The sequence below is a fragment of the Primulina tabacum genome, chromosome 5 (assembly GCF_025594145.1).
Source record: "Primulina tabacum isolate GXHZ01 chromosome 5, ASM2559414v2, whole genome shotgun sequence".
In the NCBI taxonomy this organism is placed as follows: domain Eukaryota; kingdom Viridiplantae; phylum Streptophyta; class Magnoliopsida; order Lamiales; family Gesneriaceae; genus Primulina; species Primulina tabacum.
In genome coordinates, this window is record NC_134554.1 from 1465451 (window position 1) to 1483907 (window position 18457).

The 18457-nt window shown below is 33.5% G+C and overlaps 3 protein-coding genes across 10 annotated transcripts; all 3 read left to right on the plus strand.

Moving 5' to 3' along the window:
• Positions 1–2430: 2430 nt before the first annotated feature.
• LOC142545094 (putative protein phosphatase 2C 8) lies at positions 2431–4201 on the plus strand. Its single transcript, XM_075652068.1, has 3 exons — positions 2431–3147; positions 3446–3551; positions 3924–4201. Exons 1-3 carry the CDS (start codon positions 2431–2433, stop codon positions 4199–4201), a joined length of 1101 nt encoding a protein of 366 aa, XP_075508183.1.
• A 3785-nt stretch (positions 4202–7986) lies between these two features.
• On the plus strand, positions 7987–12506 carry LOC142545301 (putative polygalacturonase). Of its 8 annotated transcripts, XM_075652406.1 has the most exons (8): positions 7988–8005; positions 8109–8241; positions 8363–8409; positions 8700–9093; positions 10886–11006; positions 11133–11307; positions 11532–11602; positions 11732–12506. In XM_075652406.1, exons 2-8 carry the CDS (start codon positions 8224–8226, stop codon positions 12370–12372), a joined length of 1467 nt encoding a protein of 488 aa, XP_075508521.1. In that variant the 5' UTR covers positions 7988–8005; positions 8109–8223; the 3' UTR covers positions 12373–12506. The 8 variants fall into 8 exon arrangements, with proteins under 8 accessions (XP_075508522.1, XP_075508521.1, XP_075508525.1 ...); XM_075652407.1 differs by having other exon boundaries at positions 7987–8005; positions 8109–8220; positions 8363–9093; XM_075652405.1 differs by lacking the exon at positions 7988–8005 and having other exon boundaries at positions 8014–8241.
• Positions 12507–14502: 1996 nt separating this feature from the next.
• Positions 14503–16194, plus strand: LOC142544536 (putative inactive receptor kinase At5g58300). The gene is made up of 2 exons (XM_075651579.1): positions 14503–15217; positions 15586–16194. The coding sequence occupies exons 1-2, from the start codon at positions 14701–14703 to the stop codon at positions 16125–16127; spliced, it is 1059 nt and encodes a 352-aa protein (XP_075507694.1). The 5' UTR covers positions 14503–14700; the 3' UTR covers positions 16128–16194.
• Positions 16195–18457: the final 2263 nt, after the last annotated feature.

Genomic DNA, 18457 nt, shown 5'->3' on the forward strand with positions numbered 1-18457 from the left:
GACGCGTTAGGTTTGTTTCGTCGCCAAATAACCCAAAAAAAAGGGGACAGCGCATGATTCGCTATTTCAGCGACGCTGAGCACATTATGTGTCGCCAAATGGTGCCATAAGACGACGTTCAACGTTCGGTGCGTCGCGATAGGTCATATTTCTTATAGTGTAATGATAGAAATAATGAAGGACTATATTATAATTTGAAATTGTTACGTTTAAGTGAGAATCATATCATTGTAAATATTGATAAAGGATTAAACTGTAATTTTAAATGTAACTAAGAAAACAATAAAAAAGATTAAACTGTAATTTGAAATAATAATTTTTTTTAAAAAAAATACAAAATAACATTAATTTTGTTTTTGTTAAAGAGATTCTTAATAAATAGTAATAGAAGCGCAACATTTTATTTCATGGGATTATTATTATGTTTTTAAATGTGAAGTAATTTAATAGAAATTTGGACGTTGATATAGAATATAGATATGATCGATGTATCTTCAGATATTTTATCTGACATAAGTTTCAGCAGGCTGAGAACATGAATATAGTTTGGACAAAAATAATTGGACACATATATCTGGATGACAAAGATACTTCATATGTATATATTAATGTATCGAATACAGCGTGACGTGTTTATATAATATTTTTTAATAAATAGTTAGATTTTTATTCAAATATAAGTTATATTATAATTGTAAAAACATTACACATAATTTGAATTTATTATATTTAAATACACACATATCATAGTTATAAAAAAATAGCGAGATATTAAATTGTAGTTTTGAAATTGTAGAAAAAAATAGATATAACACCAAGTTTTTATAAATATATTGTTGAGATTCTTAATAACATAATAAATAAAGATGCCAAAACATCTAAACCATTTCAATCAATAATATCTACAAGGGGAATAGAAATAAAAGCTTTCCGATATGGCAAAAACTTATATGAGATGGTCTCACGGGTCGTATTTTGTGAAACAGATCTCTTATTCGGGCTATCAATGAAAAAATATTACTTTTTATGCTAAAAATATTAATTTTTATTGTGAATATCAGTAGGATTGACACGTCTCACGTATAAAGATTCGTGAAACCGTAAATGAGATTCATAGTAAACAAATAATAATTACATATCTATTTCCGAACATGTTAATCGTAGCAGCTCCTTGTGTACTTTTTGATAAATCAAATTTAAAATAACATTACGACGAATTCCAAAGTTCATTCCGTATTTCAAATCCTCTTATCCAAACCAAATCTTCATTCTCACAATTTTCGGGTCAATATCGCAACTAGCTAGGAAATACTATAACATGATATAAATGGAAAATCTAGATTGGCATCAATCCGTAAAGATTAATTTTTTTTAAAAAAAATATCAAGTAACCTAAAAATGGAAATATACTTATCCTTTTGCAAGTATTTCATATAGTTAACTGACAAATTTTTGGTTTATGCTCCAAAAAAATCTCAATTTTGACACACAAAGTTGTCTTCGAAATGGGAATCATTGATATGTCCGTAAAGATCTGCATCCTAGGAAAAAGTGGGACCCCCCGTCATGGTTTTGGTCAATTATTTATTGGGAAAGAAAATAATTATTTTTGGACATGGCGATCTATATATTATTAAGATAAATGGCATCTCCCACCAAATTTCTTGGGTTTTATGATGTAGAAAGAAAGATACAAGGAGATCGGAGTTCTACAAATATTATTTTTTATATCAAAAATATTATTTATTATTGTAAATATAGACAAATTTGACTTTTAAACTATTTCAATAAATTTAATATAATTATATATACATCTCAAAATTGCCATCTTCCTTCTTAACAATGGCAGTCACCTATATTTTATGAAAAATTATTTGAAACTGAAACGAAATATTAACTGAAACTCCTTTTTTTGGGAGTTAATATATTTCTTTTCCCAAAGGAAAAGCTAAGATGCGATAGATGTGGGAAATCAGAAATACACTTAAAAAAATAATAGATTTATTGTAAGACGGTCTCATGAATGTTTATATGTGAGACGGGTCAACCATACCGATATTAACAATAAAAAGTAATACACTTAGTATAAAAAGTAATACTTTTTCATTGATGACCCAAATAAGATATCCATTTATTAAAATACGATCTCGTTTCATACACGTTTTTGCCCAAAAAAACCGAAAATCAGAAAGGAAAAAAATACAAAAACAAAAGAAAACAAAAACTTAAGTTGTATTTTGAAATTGCCAACTCCTGTATATTAGCGGCTATCTAGCGAAATCCTTCCTCTCTCCGATGCAACTACAAACTACGTGTCGCTCTCCCCGCCTCGTTTCTCTTCCTCTCTACAAATTCCCATACACAGACACGTAGCTCTATATATTCATCCATATTTATACCCTACGATCTCACATTTCTGCGCCGCTTCCAATGTCGTTCATGCATGAGCCAAGACTACCGCGAGAAGATGATCCTGAAAAGATGGCATCAGGTTCCGGCAAGGAAACCTCTCTGCATGCCAGAAGGGCACGTGGAGCCCGTAAGAATAGGCTGCGGATTCAGAGGCTCAAGTCTTTGAGTTTGAAGGCGGAGGCCGGCAGCTTTAAGAATGATCTGGGTTCGGAGCTGCATTCTTCAGCTTCGTCGGCTGAGTTTGTGGATATTGGCAGTGGAAAAGACGACAGCTTTGGTTGTGGAGAAGAAGGGTTTTCTGAGGGAAAGAGTGATTGCTTGGATTTTGGGCACGTGTCGGTGATGGGGCGGCGGAGGGTGATGGAGGATTCTGTGGCGGTGGTGCCGCCTGTCAGGTTTGCAGGGGAGTACTATTTCTTTGCTGTTTACGACGGGCATGGCGGTGCAGAGGTGGCCAAGAGTTGCTGCGAGAGGCTGCATATTTTTTTGGAGAAGCATGTAGAGAAAGCTAGAAAGTCGCCGTTGGAGGAGGAATTTGATTGGGAGAAGGTGATGGCCGGGTGTTTTAGGAGTATGGATGAAGAGTTTTCAGGGGAGGAGAATGCGGCGGAGATGGGGTCGACGGCGTTGGTTGTCCTGGTGGGGAAGGAGGAGGTCGTAGTGGCGAATTGTGGAGATTCCAGGGCGGTGCTCAGTCGGGGTGGAGCTGCCGTGCCTTTGTCGAGGGATCACAAGGTGACACTGACAGTGTTCTCCGTTTTCTAAATAATTTAATTTATTAATCCTAAATAAATATTTTTTAGTAATTTTCTGTCGGTCCTTGTTTTTACAAAATTCATGATTTCATAACGAGATAGCATGAAATATATAATATTATTTCTCGTTGAAATGGTTATGACAAATTATTTATTTTTTCAGGGCCGTCGTTTTTAGATTTTTGTTCAGATATATGACCTGCCAAAATATTATATACAGAAGGGATATTTCGTGCTTTATATAATAATAATAATTTTTAATATTTGGATTATATTAGCCGGACCGACCGGATGAGAAGCAGAGAATAGAAGCTGCAGGAGGAAACATCTTAAACTGGAATGGCTGGCGTGTACAAGGGGTTCTTGCCACTTCAAGATCCTTAGGTAAGACAACCGAAATGGAGTCTAATTAAATCGAGATCAAATCCCTTCTATCTCAGGGAGATTGCAACCTCTAATAAAATACGTGGATCTTTCCTTCACAAATTTCTTAAAGAAAAAATCCACGAGGTTGCCAACATTCCTTTAGACTGGTGGAGAAGAGTGTGACCCGTGACCCATGATTCTATTGTGGCCTATCATCAAGAATGTGTAGCCATATTCTTTAGCAGATGTCATCATCTACCATACTGAATCTTGTTTTAACTTCACTTGATTCTTGAACACTTGTATTTGGTGCACTATATTATTCGAGAAGACATGATCTTTGCCTTTCGTTGCTGATCTAAATTATGATCTCATATATATCACATGCAGGCGATTACTCTCTGAAAAAGTATGTAATCTCAGAGCCCGAGGTCATGGTCGCCAAAAGAACAGAGTCGGACGACTTCCTCATAATAGCCACAGATGGCCTGTGGGATGTGTTGTGCAATAGGATCGCGTGTCAAGTCGTAAAGAACTGTCTACGTGGGAGAATAGAGCCGCGGCACGATCGAACCGGCGCTTCAGAGGCAGCGGCAGCATTGGTCGAACTAGCCATTTCCAGGGGAAGCAGAGACAACATCAGCGTCATCGTTGTGCAGTTGAAGTGAATCTGCATGTATCAACTTTTGCTCGTGATTTTTCCTTTTTTTTTTTAAATAAACTTTTGTTTGTGAATCGGTGGATTTCGCTTGTTCGTTTTATTTTATTTTATTTTATTTTTGTTGTTTTTTGGTAGCTTTAGAGTTGAATGGTCGAAAGTTTGTGTTCAAGTCTTTTGATCTGGATTTGGATTGGTTTTCCTGGAGCATCCACATCACAAAATTAAAACTTGGCATCCACCTGTCACATACATACTATATATTAATATTTTCATTATCTTACATTCATTTTAAAAATAACACTTTGTTATTTATTGTGTCTCAGTATTTACTTATCTATGTTTATTCTTATTTTATATTAATTAAATATATTTTCAATTTTATTTATATTATTTAAACGTTTATTATTTATTTTAATTATTTAAAATTATTTCATTTTTTTGACGATTATAAATTTGAAATAAATAACTTAAAAAAATAACAATTGTATACAATAAAAAAACATATAAATTAAATGTTTCAAAAATATATAAAATACTATTTCACATATTTTTGTTGAATTATGTCTAAATATGTTATGAAATTGGTGATGAACTTCATTGTCACATTTTTTTTTGTATTTTTTTATTAAAACGTTGGTACAAATTTTTAAAAATAAATTTAAAAAAACTATTGGCCAAATTTTAAAAACTGGGCAGTCAAATGTTTTAATAACAATCAACTAAAAATCAATAAAACTATTATTAATCCACTAAATATTATTTCATAATATATATATAATCTAAATAAAAATAAAAATATAATTAACATAGAAAATCATAGAAATTAAATAAACATTTCGGGAAAAAAAAAAGTCTACTTCACAATTATTGACAAGAAAACCATAGTTGCACACATCAGTAAAATCAATCAGTATTAAAAAAACAAAATCTAGGTTAAAGAAACACCTAAATCCAAATAAAAATCGAACTTCTCGAGCAAGTGATCATGAGAAGAAACCTGAATAGAAAATGACGTGAAGAAGATGATGCAACTTCCTTTGCTTTCATTTTCTTTGGAAAACAATTTTTTATAAATCAAACACCACAAATCCCACAAATATATTTGAGAAAATAAGATGGTCCAAATCCGCACAAATATATTTCAGAAAATAAACCGGACCAAGTTTTTGGCTAATTAAAATTTGTAACATGAGTTAAGAATATATATATATATATATATATATTATTAATTAATTAAAAATTTTAATCTGAGCTAGAACCCAGGCCTTTGGGGTGTGCGACACATAAATTACAGGACTTCCATGTTCTTTACAAGGGAATATGAAAATGGAGGCGTGTGCTTTTGTTTGGCGCTTTCGGTGAGAATCGAAGAGTCGGGGATTAAACACAATAATTGTTACTCCGATTATTTTGTATCATCTGAATTTAAAACTGTTAAGATATATATATACGTCCTTGCAATACTCTCGATATAACATAGAGCAAATCATAATTCAAATCTAACACAAACATATACCGTGACTGTGAGATGACTGTCAACAAGAGCAGTAAATTCCTCCGGAACCCAATCGGGTTCTAGTGTTCACCGACTAGAATTTCCCGCCTACATGGGTTTCCAAGTTCGTTTCTCGAGAAATCAGGTAATTAGCCTACTTTACACACATAAAAATATATGAATTATAGATACTGAAGTCATTTTAATTTAATAAAGGAGGGTTAGATTCTAAGTTTCACATTAATCATATGATCAACACAGCTATATATTTAGTTTTATATGATTATTACCTTTTATAAAATTTTATTTTACATATATTGCCCCTAAGACAAAAACTTGTGTGAGACGGTCTCACAGATCGTATTTTATGAGACATATATCTTATTTGGGTTATCCATGAAAAAATATTATTTTTTATGCTAAAGTATTATTATTATTGTGAATATCGGTAGGGTTGACCCGTCTCACAAATTATTACCTTTTATAAAATTTTATTTTACATATATTGTTCATAAGGCAAAAACTTGTGTGAGACGGTCTCACAGATCGTATTTTGTGAGTCAAATATCTTATTTGCGTCATCAATGAAAAATATTACTTTTTATGCTAATAGTAATATTTTTATTGTAAATATCGATAGGGTTGATCCGTATCACAAATAAAGATTCGTGAGACCGTCTCATAAAATACCCAATCTAGCTATAAATACTTTGACGAGAAATCAATTAAGTTTTAGCTTTCTAAGCACTTTAAATTTCACACAGTATTTTGTTTCCTGAATATTGAAATAAAAATAACCATAAAAATGAGCCCACTGGGCCTCGATCCGATCCGGGTTAACATGAACCCAGCCAATCATTTGGTCTTTACAGTTGGGTTTAGTTTTGATGAACCCAATTTATTGGCCCGTGAGCCGTCCGACGCATTTGCAACTATATCATCGTTTATCACCACCCATAAGAGAGCAATAAATTGAGTTTAGGTTTAAAAAAGTTTATTTTCATATATTTTTCGGTTGATTTATTTCGATTATTACTATCTTTTTTACACTTTGGTTTGGTTGGATTGATCTTGTGCAAATTCAACAAGGTTAGTTCAATAATTATCAATTCCGAGTCAATTTTTTTTTTTTTTTTACAGGGAGGTGGGCCCGGATCACTCATGTGAAGTGATCCTGCACGGGCATGTTGAAACAAACCCTTTTAAAGATATGTCTTTGTACTCTAATTAAGTGAAACTTAAGCTGCAAACTGAATAAGTAAAGTTTCCATTATGAGTCCAACTTTCAAAATATGTGGATTATTCTCTATTCAATCCTTTCTCCATCCCAATATCGTGTAATGATAAAAATTTGCACAAGTACTCATTTTTAATTGTAAAAAGTTCGGTTATTCATGGCATTACAGAAATTAAATTTTTAAAAGTAATTTACAAGAAATATGTAATAAATTATAGAAATTCAATAAGTGTTCCCGATATTTTTTTTTAAAATTGTTTTGACTTGATATGTATGTAAAATATGAGCCAATAATTGTGGTAGACAAGTCGCAATTTAATGGATGATGTTAATGAAATGATCTGGCAAGCATGTGCGCCTGTTCCATAATTCAGGCTAGTTCGGGGCTCAGTCTCACGCCACATGCTGTTGTGATTTGTGAACCTCAAATTACTTTTTTCATATGTTATACAATTTCTGCAAATTTTACGAAAATGAGCTGTTAATACTGATAATATTTTATTTGAATTTTAATGCTAAATGGAATATGATTTTTTTTTAAAAAAAAAATCCAAACCGTGAATGATTATGTGCTTCAATTTAAGCAAAGCTCCAGATTCATGAGCCCCAAAACAAGAAACTCTCACACTATTCTTTTAATTCCTAGGTAATACTCACCATGTTGCATTGTTTTATCGCCATTTTTTACGTTAAAATTAGTATAATCTCTACATTAAATGCAAAAATACGTATTCTTTTTTTAGTATAATTTCTACATTAAATGCAAAAAGTATAATTATAATTATGTATATTAGTATAATTTCTACATTAAATGCAAAAAAGTATAAATATAATTATGTATATTAGTCTGTTTGCAATTCCGATCTTTATATTGTCAATAATTTTATTTTTTTTCAACGTTGATTAATACAAAATCGACATGACGACGAATTGTTGATAAAAAAGATTGAAATTACCAAGACAAAAATTCAATGATATAAAAATAAAACTAAATTTCAAATTCCAGTATTTTTTTCCATTTTTTTTTTATAAAAGCCCTTCGGGGACATCAGTCGAAAGAAAAAGTTATCCGTTGATAGGTATTAGAATGTCAGTAGTCTCTTGATTATTGTTATAAAATTATGAGGCATCTCCGCTTTTTCTTCTGATGTATGATAAAATATTTGTTAAATAATAATAAAGGCCGTTACTTCTCACCTCTCGGTGACCACTTTGTGTAGCCCTTTGAAACCCGGCTACCTCACGACAAAGATGAGCTCCGCGTGTAACCTTTACACACCCACACGCACACAGAGTAATGGGTTTGTTTGTGTTTGTATGAATTCTGGTTTTTGGTTACCAAGTTTCTTTTATTTCGGTACCAAGTTTCTACTTTTTGTAGCCCAATTTCTTTATGATTGGAGTTGTGCTGACTATTTTTCATTTTTTTATTGCAGATTTGGTCTAATCATTTTGGGAGATCTTTGTTTGGAGTTTTGTCTTTGTATCATTTCCAGATCTTTGTTTTTTTTTTTGAATCTTTGATTGAGCATGCAGTTTTTCAGACTTTTCTGTGTTGCGTTTGTTGAAGCGGAAAATTATTCAATTTTTCTGTTGTATCCTTGCCGTTTGGCTTATCAGAAAAATCTGAACTTTGGTGACTTTCATAAATAATTCATTTTCGCTACTTCGTCTGAGCTTAATCCTACTCGACTTTGATTAAGAAATATTTTTTCTTTGAACTCTTGTGTCCTTTCTTCACCAAATTCGCTTACAAGTTTCAACCCCCACCAGATTTGCAAAGAATACGGGAAACATAATCAAGAACCAGTTCAAAATGCACCAGCAGCCACATTTTGTTTCGATTCTGCTATCCTTTGGGGTGGTTATATTTCTGTTTACAAATTGCTCTAGATTGGTCAATGCCGAGTGGGTTACATGCTCGGGAATCGTACCAATCAGGTACCGAAGCGATGTCATATCGATAGAGGATTTTGGTGGTGTTGGCGATGGAGTGACTTTGAACACGAAAGCGTTTCAGGAGGCAATATACCGAATTCAGCATTTGAGGAGGCCGGGTGGCAGTTTACTTTATGTTCCTGCTGGAGAGTTTTTAACAGGACCCTTTAATCTCACTAGCCACATGACTCTGTTCTTGGCTAGAAATGCTGTTATTAAAGCTACAACGGTATGCAAATGTTCTCTTTCATCATCTCATTGGAATATTTCCTGTCTGTAACTCGCTTTAATCTTTGAAATTTTGTGGTACTGATATTTTGTTTAATTGAGTTTCTGGGACTGTTATGGGTTTTCTTGTGTGGGAAAAAGGCCGCTCTGTCATTAATTTCCCTTAAGATTTGAATGTCTTTGAAGTTGAGAAGCCATTTTCTCCGAAAGTCTGTGCTACTGAGAGGAGGCTCAAACAATAGTACTATGCCTTAACATGCCCTTAAGTAGAAGATTGAGAATTATTTGCCAGAAGTTAATATTTAAGGCATACACACAGTAATTGGTCCGGCATCAGGCAAAAAAATGTGTAACATAGCACGGCAGCCAGCTTTAAGAAATATATAGTTATCTACATTAGGATTTTGATCTTGGATCCCATGCCATGTTGAAACTATGTCCTAAACTATAAGCATTTTGCATTCTCCCCACCCTAGGCGAAATTCATTGCTGTGCGGGTGGTTATGTTGGTAAGTTATGAGATAGTGGTGAAGGGAGGGGGAGACCAGCTGGAACCGTTTACATTACACCCAGAGACAAAACCACCGACCGCCCCCTCGTTTTTTTATAGAGTAGGGTGCCAGATTTAATTATTTTATTTCACTTTCCTCTTATTAAAATCTGCACTTGCCTCCCCTAAAATTTTTAATATATTTTTTCACCCCCTAACTTCATTTTTCTGGTTCTGTCCTTGAGTATACCCTCCCTTGTGGATTTATATTTTCTGTAAAAAAGAAGCAAATGATTTTACCCATCGTGTTTTTTTAAAATATTTTTAATTTTTAATTTTCAGTTTTGCCTATTCATTACGTTTCTGGTTCCTCCACTTATCTAAGTTAGATTAGACATGTTGAAACTTTTGATCAGTTTGTTAGATGAGTTAGTTTTCTTGAAAATGAACATACAAGATGATGCGATTAAAAGTTCCGATGGATAACTTGACTGGGCCCATATGTATGTTGATTGATGAGATTTTAATGGAGTGATGTTGAGCTGGTATGAGAGGCTATTACGTGATTTTGCGATTGAATGGCGAAGAATAAGATGTTAGGGAGCACATCAAAGAGGTGTGTCGGCCGAGGAGCTGGCTTGAGCATGTTATTGTCAGTTAAAGACCATCATCAATGCATCATGGCCTGCCAGCTATCCTAGAGGACAAGACAATATCTTTCGAAACAAATAGTAAATAGTTAAACTGTAGATGATAAGACTATTGGAGGAGCTAGAAAATGAATATAGAGAGAGAATACCATATTATGTTGGATGTATCACAGGAAAATATACATATATGTGGTAAAATGCGACAGGGAGAGATGTTGACTGTTTCTGCTCACTTTCTCTCTTCCTCTGCCCTTAGGTAAGACAACATGGTTTGTCACTTTGTTATGAAAGATCATGCCTTTATTCATACGTTTGGAAGAGCTAAACAATGATGTTATATTACCATAACTTCTGCTAAAAGAGTACAAAACTACTCATGCATATATTGAATGCACGGAAGGTGCAAGGGTGATACTGCTTGCCTGTGTTAGATTCCTTCATCTGTTTCATTCTTAGTCATTTTTTGAGTCTATTATAAAATAGTATAAGAATGCTTGTTTATGATAATGAGACTTGTGAACTTAAGTATGTTCGTATGTCTAAAACAATGTCATCATTTCTTGACCTCATCCTTTATTATTCTCACTCTTAGACGCATGGGGTGTTTCTTTACTCTTTTTTTTTTTTTTTTTTTTTCATTCTCAATGCTTTAGGATACTGATCAATGGCCGTTGATAAATCCCTTGCCTTCTTATGGAAGAGGAAGAGAACTGCCTGGAGGAAGGTATATGAGCTTCATCCATGGAGATGGGCTACATGATGTGATAATCACAGGTCGGTATGAGTGAAATAATCTCAAGGACTAAATAAACATAATGTAGTCATCCTTCTGTTTTATATTTTGTAGAGGGAAAATTATAGTTTTTGTTCAACCAGTTGTTCATTTATTTACTTTTATAGGTGAAAATGGGACGATTGATGGTCAAGGTGAAGTCTGGTGGAACATGTGGAGGCAAAGAACTCTTCAGTTTACTAGGCCTAACCTCATCGAATTGGTGAACTCCAAAAGTATAACAATTTCCAATGTTATTTTCAAGAACTCGCCCTTTTGGAATATACACCCCGTGTATTGCAGGTAATAGCATTGCATTTCCCGGGTTTTAAGTACCAAAATTATTGGTCGTACTTAGAGATCATAATAAACTGTTGTTAGAAAGCTAATTTACTGCTGTGTATTGTCGTGCCAAATTAATTTTGATATTCCTTTCGTTTTATTTGGGTTTAAATTTAGAATCTTGAAACCGTAAAACAGAGAGCATCTGGTTTAACTTTTAAGTCATTTCTTTTCACTATTTTCAGCTATGTTGTCGTTCAATATGTTACCATCCTGGCTCCTGCGGACTCTCCCAACACCGATGGAATTGATCCAGGTAAGATGTGTCAAGAAATTGATTGGAACTCACGTTTTTTATGAAGTATTTCTTTCATGGTTTATTTATTCCGCATGAAATATGACTAATGTTCTATATTACTTTTGTTTTGCCTATTTCATGATAAAGACTCGAGCTCTCATGTATGCATCGAGGACTCGTACATATCTACAGGAGATGACCTCGTAGCGGTGAAGAGTGGGTGGGATGAATATGGAATCGCTTATAATCGCCCTAGTCAAGGTATAACAATTAGACGAGTAACTGGTTCGTCACCATTTGCCGGAATTGCTGTTGGAAGTGAAACCTCCGGCGGAGTCCAGGACGTATTAGCAGAGCACATAAGTCTGTTCAATATGGGAGTCGGGATCCATTTGAAAACCAATGTAGGCCGAGGAGGAATCATACGAAACATCACTTTCTCTAATATTTACATAGAGAATGCACGAAAGGGGATCAAGATCTCGGGGGATGTTGGAGACCACCCTGACGAGAACTATAATCCGAATGCTCTCCCAACTTTGAAAGACATCACGATCAAGGACGTGTGGGGAGAGAAGGTTCTACAACCCGGTTTGATTCACGGGCTGAAAAATGCACCATTTACTGGGATCTGTCTTTCGAATATCGATCTTCGTGGATCCCCGGGTTCGAGAAATCTTCCGTGGCAGTGCTCTGATGTGAGTGGAGCCGCGGTTGAAGTGAGCCCATGGCCATGTTCTGAACTGACCAGCAGTCAGCAGCTCGGTGCTTGCTCTTCTTCTTTCTGAGAGTTTGTGAAATTTGTTTAATCTTTTGATTAAAATTATATGGTAAATTATGGTTATTTCAATGTATCAAGGAAGGGATTTGAAGTGGCTATGTATCAATATTTGAGTTTCTTATTAACATTATGTTTGTTACCTCCGGAGATTCTATTGGAAACGTCGAACTGAGCCTCGACCTCTGTGGCTGGTTACGAGGATTTTTTGTAACACATTATTCAAATGTCTATTCTACAAAACAATGCATACTAAATTATTTTTCCACTCTGAATATGGTATATTGGTGTTATTTGGTCGTGAGAAAGAACAAGGAAACAAATTAAGCTCCTAGTTAACAAATTAATAGCAGTTAATTACTTGAAATTGAATTTGTTGTATAATATGAATATTTTTGGATTTGTTTTTTATTTTCATATTTGATATTTAGTTTTTTTCTTATCAATTGAGTTATATTAATTTGTTGTAACAATTTATTTGTTCCTATATTTGTCTTTTTTTTTTTTTTTAATCTTTGTAATACATTTATAAAGTGTACGCTTAGGATGAAATAAAATTCATTGTATTTTGATCTTATAATTCTCATATGGTATCAGTGTCAGGTTAATATCTCATATAATTTATTTATTCAATTGTAAACTTTTTCATCGTTTCTTCATCATATATAGATGACAAAAAAACATCTCCAAACTCTTCAGTTCTTATCAAATCGATCTTTACATCATTCATCACTCGGACAACCCCCTTTAACTATTCTTGTTACTCCTTTATTGACCGGAGACCATTATGGCTCATGGAGCTGTGCGGAAACGATAACATTCCACACTAAAAAAAAGTTTTGCTTTGTTGATGGATCTCTTACAATGCCACAAAAAAAGATAATTTTTCCACCTGGGAATGGTGTAATGACTTAGTTGGGAGTTGGACTCTCACAAAATTTTTGAATTAAAATTGTTCAACTAATTTTTTCAATGTTAAATTAAAACATATGTATAGCAAGTTGGCACTTTACTTTCACTGCACAGGATGAGATGATATTTCATTTTGCGTTTTCGGATCCACAAATCTTAATAATAGTATTTACTTGTGCATTTTTTTAATAAAATATTGTCAAAGATTTTTAAAGTGATCCACATGCAATTACTTCCAATAAAAGGAATTGGAATACATGTACCCGTGTTGGGCTTCCAAATAAGAATGTTCTGATTGTCTATATTTGATTTTTATTATTATAGATAAAATAAACATATTTTTTCCTACATAAATATTTTTTAAAATCATATAATATATCTATTCGTTTCATATCTTATTATTCTTTGGCTCTGATATCAAGATATAGTGTATATATCGCTTCATAACATAATATCTTTTGACTCCAACATCAAGATATATATATATATATATATACACTAAAACATTTTTATACGTTGTACGTTATTATGCACACTTATATGATCAATGTTGAGTTGTTATTCAGCTATTGAATGTAATGAATGATTTGAATTATGAACTTTAATTTATATTTATTATGAGTATATTTGAAATTTATATAATTATTGTAATTGTATAACTTACATGGAGTGATTTGAAATTCACTTATTAATCCAAACAAATTAAAAAATTTGAAAAATGAAATAATTGATTTGAATCCAATCCAAAGACAACATAATTAATTGTACGTGGTAATGATAATTTATGCATCGGATCTGTCACTGAATTATATATTTATTTGAGTTAAAATAATATTGATTCGTGTAAAGGAAAGCTAGGCAAAAACTTACTAGAGACGGTCTAATGGGTCGTATTTTGTGAGACAGGATCTCTTATTGAATCATCCATGAAAAAATATTACTTTTTATGCTAAGAGTATTAATTTTTATTGTGAATATTGGTAGGGTTGACCCGTCTCACAGATAAAGATTCGTGAGACCTTCTCACAAGAGACCTACTCAAAAATTATTTTTTTTTTGCAAAGCTACCTTTTAAAAAATGTTATAAATAAATAATATCTCTACCCAAACTCGTCTACTAATCATCATCTTTAATTTATTAAAGACATACAAAAGACAGTTAAATTCACGGAACTTCCTAGATCTAGCTCGTTATTACATATGCATTTGATTGATATAAAACCAGTCTTCCTATAAGAAACAAAACTCATTTTTTGTATACGTTGTACACCAAGAAGAACACCTCAAACCAATAAGAATCATCCGATATGTCCGATCAAATCATCAAATAGGCATCCAAACCCTCAAGATTTGCAAACCCCTATTCCAGAACAGACAAAACTAAGCCAAAAAGAAAACTAAAGAAGATTTCAATTTAAGAAAGAAGATGTTATCCAGAGCTTTGAACCCTAAACTTAAAAGAAGCCCTCGAGCCGGAGAATGTAGCCTCCGGTCCACGTTTTCTGCTTACGGGTACGAAGAGTTGGGGTTAGGTTACATGGATGACGTCCCATTAACCTCGTTCGAAGGATTCGACATTGCCTACAGTTGTAACTCTGTTAGCAAGAAGTTTAGTTGCAATAATACTAAAAACGGTAATAGTTCGGAGTCGATGCAGATGACACTTAGGCAGGTTTTGAGGGCTTCGGTTGGGGTTATGGGGGAAAGCCCATTAGCCATGACTGAAAAAGTAGTTCTCTCAGGAGGGATTATTTGTGCAGTGAAAAGGTTTAGGAGAGTTGTGATAAGAAAGAGTGAGTTCGGGAGGAGGATCGAAAGGGTGGCACAGATTGGGAATCAGTGTCAATATTTGGTGCCCGTTTCAGCTTATTTGTACGCAAAGAGGATCAAATTTGTGGTTTGTGGCTATTATCCTATGGGGAGTCTCGCTGATTTGCTTGCTGGTAAGATTTTAGCATGTACATGCATATGTAGTTTATTCACGACTTTTTAGATGCCTCATAATTAATTCAAGATTTTTTTTATCTTGACAATATCTTTCGTCTAAAATAACTCTCATCATATATCTTCTATGTTTTGAATCAATTGAAAAACTTTTATTCAAATCTTCTTATAAATCATTTTAATTAGATTTTGTGATATTTCTTTCCACGGTTTCTTAAAATCAAATCTCCAACTAGACTTAACTCTTAAATCTAATGTTAAGGCTGGAAGCTATGATGCATTTAATACATGGCATGTTATCGACGAAAAATATTCTGAAAATTAGTTTGACATCGATGCGTGCATCCCAAAACATTTTCTTGATTAGGAGCAAGGGAACAAGGCCAAACTGCCCTACAATGGAAGCATCGCCTGAAGATAATCCAATGCATTGCAAAATCAATTGGATACATCCACTCACAAAACCATCCGAGAGAAAAACACTTGCAAGTAAACGTCCACGGCGACATCAAGTCCTCCAATGTCATGATCGACATCGACTTCACCGCCCATCTGTCGAACTACGGTTTCGTCCAACTGGCAGAGAACGTCATGAACATCGACGACTCGGAGCAGACAGTGTCTCTGTCCCCACAACCAGAGCGGCTGTACACAGAAATGATGTCGCGGGAGAGCGATATACATAACTTTGGGGTTGTGCTGATGGATATCCTTGGATGGCCCAACAAGGTTTCATCGAAGGAAGAATTTAGGAACAACTGCTTTGAATTCTGCGTAGAGGGAAGAGATCTAAAGCAAGCAATAAAGCTTTACGAAATCGCTTTGGGATGTACAAATAGTGTGCCGGATGCAAGGCCTACTATACAACATATCCTTTCATGTCTAGAAGATACATGTTATACAGTTTGAAGTTATCATAAATACACTAAAGCATGTAGAATTTTTTGCAACACTCCTTGTAAAATTTTTGTATTTGTTGAACACCAAGAACATGTGTTCCATCTCAAATATTGTTGGATAAACTAAGAGAAAAGAAGAGTGAAGAGTAGTGAATAAAAAAGAGAATGAGGATTGTCCAACATTGGAAAAATAGCCAAGATTAGTCTCCTTTATGAGCTCCAAGTTTGAGCTAAAGGTTTGAGCCCAAGGGGTAACAGAAGTTTTTAAAAGAGGAAGACGCTTATAGGCTGTGTCTCGGTGAAACACACACGCATGCGCGGCCGGCCGGTGTGGTGCCGTGCGATATTTGACCAATATTAATTTTTTTGGACTAAATTTATTTCGAAAATAAATTTTGTTAACAATAGCACTCGCGCTGATGCGCGCCAGAAACGAGCGCGCACAAGCTGTCTTCCAAACAGAACTAGGCGCACGGGTGCTCAGATGCTCGCCTACTGTTGGAACAATGTGCGCGCGGGTGCGCGTGTCCCACTGTTTTTGAACACTTGAAACAATGTGTCCGACCCTTCTCAAAAGTTGCATCTGTTCCAGGTTGGTGTTTACACCAAACAATGTGTTCTTTCACTAATCGCAGAGAGTTGTGACTCTTCTACGCATCCAGTCCGAAAAGTCATGTATCTTCTACGCATCCGGTGGTCCTCTCATACATCATTCAGAATCTTTTGCCATTTTGCTACAACTCACATTCCATTCGTCCTTGAAAGTTGCTACATTTTTTTGTTCCCTACTTTCGAGAGTTTATAGTGCTACAATCTCTTGACTCAAAGTCGTTGTATCTTAGAGATGATTGTATGCAACGTATAACACTTTGATATGGGCAATTTCGTCTTGCGAACAAAGGAAAATCCTTGCCTCGACTTACTATTCAGAACCGAGAGAAAGATCAACAACAAATATTACACAAGGTCTCCGAATGTATGGCCATTGTATCAATATAAAGTTATTTTGAAGGTTTAAAAAATACAATTTTTCTAAAATTTAATGGAGATTATGTTAAAAAAAAAAACCAGATGATTGAACATGAAACGTTGATGAATTTTTTTTCTTAATTCTAAAACTATTCTTTTACACATTTAAATTTAATAGATATAAAATTTTGTAAAGTATGCTTAAATTTTATTATTTCATAATTGTAAAAGAAATCATCTTCGTTTATTTGAATATCGAAACTGTTGGGTAAAATTCATATAACAACAGAATTCATCATACTAAATCATTAAAAATTTGACTGAAAACTTAAGCGAACGCGTATCTAAATCCATAATCATTACGTCATCTTCCAACAATAACTATATGAAAACTACCTGAATGGACGTGAAAGCAGAAAATGATTTAAACACTTGACCATTAATCAAAACTTCGATTGTCTTTTCAACATTTTTCGAAATAACTTGTCACAAAATTATTCACTCAAATGGAATTTACTTTATTAACGATTTAAAATCTGACATTGGTTCGGGATTTACTAAAGAAAATAGAAAAAAAATTCCCGTGCGGAGACAGACAATTTGTGTACAATGAGCCAATTAGCAAGTGACAGGTTTCGATATGAGTACGCACCTTCATCTGTCCCCCATTTTCAGTTTTTACATGGCTTGCTGGTTTGACACGTGAAATCGCAACAGGTGCGTACGACGAAATCGAAGTTCCCTAGTTCCAAAGTTGCCGACGACTGGGCGAAACACATTGGCTATTATAAAGATATTTTTTGTTATTAAAAAATATACAATTCAATATCTATATATCTTATGATTTTATTTATTTTTTTTCCTGACACATTTATATTCATTAAACACGTCAGCAAATTTTTATAGCATATTAAATAACACGTTATAATAGCAATAAAATGAGAATTTTTTTATATATAAATTTTGTTTCTGATAATTTTATTAATTTGTACGAAATAGCAAATAAATTCAAATATATGTGATGGAGAGAATAATTAATATTGTTACAAAAATTAACAAAATGTTGAAAATAAAATTAAATATGATTTATTTTGCAATACTTTTAAATTATTGAGATCATAGTCATCAAATTATAATCATAAAATTAAAGTATGTTATTTATTATGATAAATATGCAGTAAAAATACTTTGAATAGTTTATAAAGCTAATAATTTGATTAGGGCTTAATTCATTACTGATCGTAACAATTATTTGTACTCGTGCATGCATAAATTCGAACTAACAAGTACTCCGATTTGAATAAGTACTTCATTTATAAGACCATATCGTATTTATTTAATTTATGGTTAATTACATCTATTTTTTTTCAG

What these genes read in the sequence shown, in the direction of transcription:
- LOC142544536 (XM_075651579.1), top strand. Translation starts at nt 14,701, where the DNA reads ATGTTATCCAGAGCTTTGAACCCTAAACTTAAAAGAAGCCCTCGAGCC. An exon ending in TCTCGCTGATTTGCTTGCTG is followed by an intron (nt 15,218 to 15,585) that starts GTAAGATTTTAG and finishes TTTCTTGATTAG; the next exon opens with GAGCAAGGGAACAAGGCCAA.
- LOC142545301 (XM_075652406.1), top strand. An exon ending in CTGTTATTAAAGCTACAACG is followed by an intron (nt 9,094 to 10,885) that starts GTATGCAAATGT and finishes TCAATGCTTTAG; the next exon opens with GATACTGATCAATGGCCGTT. An exon ending in ACATGATGTGATAATCACAG is followed by an intron (nt 11,007 to 11,132) that starts GTCGGTATGAGT and finishes TTACTTTTATAG; the next exon opens with GTGAAAATGGGACGATTGAT.
- LOC142545094 (XM_075652068.1), top strand. Translation starts at nt 2,431, where the DNA reads ATGTCGTTCATGCATGAGCCAAGACTACCGCGAGAAGATGATCCTGAA. An exon ending in CTTTGTCGAGGGATCACAAG is followed by an intron (nt 3,148 to 3,445) that starts GTGACACTGACA and finishes GGATTATATTAG; the next exon opens with CCGGACCGACCGGATGAGAA. An exon ending in TGCCACTTCAAGATCCTTAG is followed by an intron (nt 3,552 to 3,923) that starts GTAAGACAACCG and finishes TATCACATGCAG; the next exon opens with GCGATTACTCTCTGAAAAAG.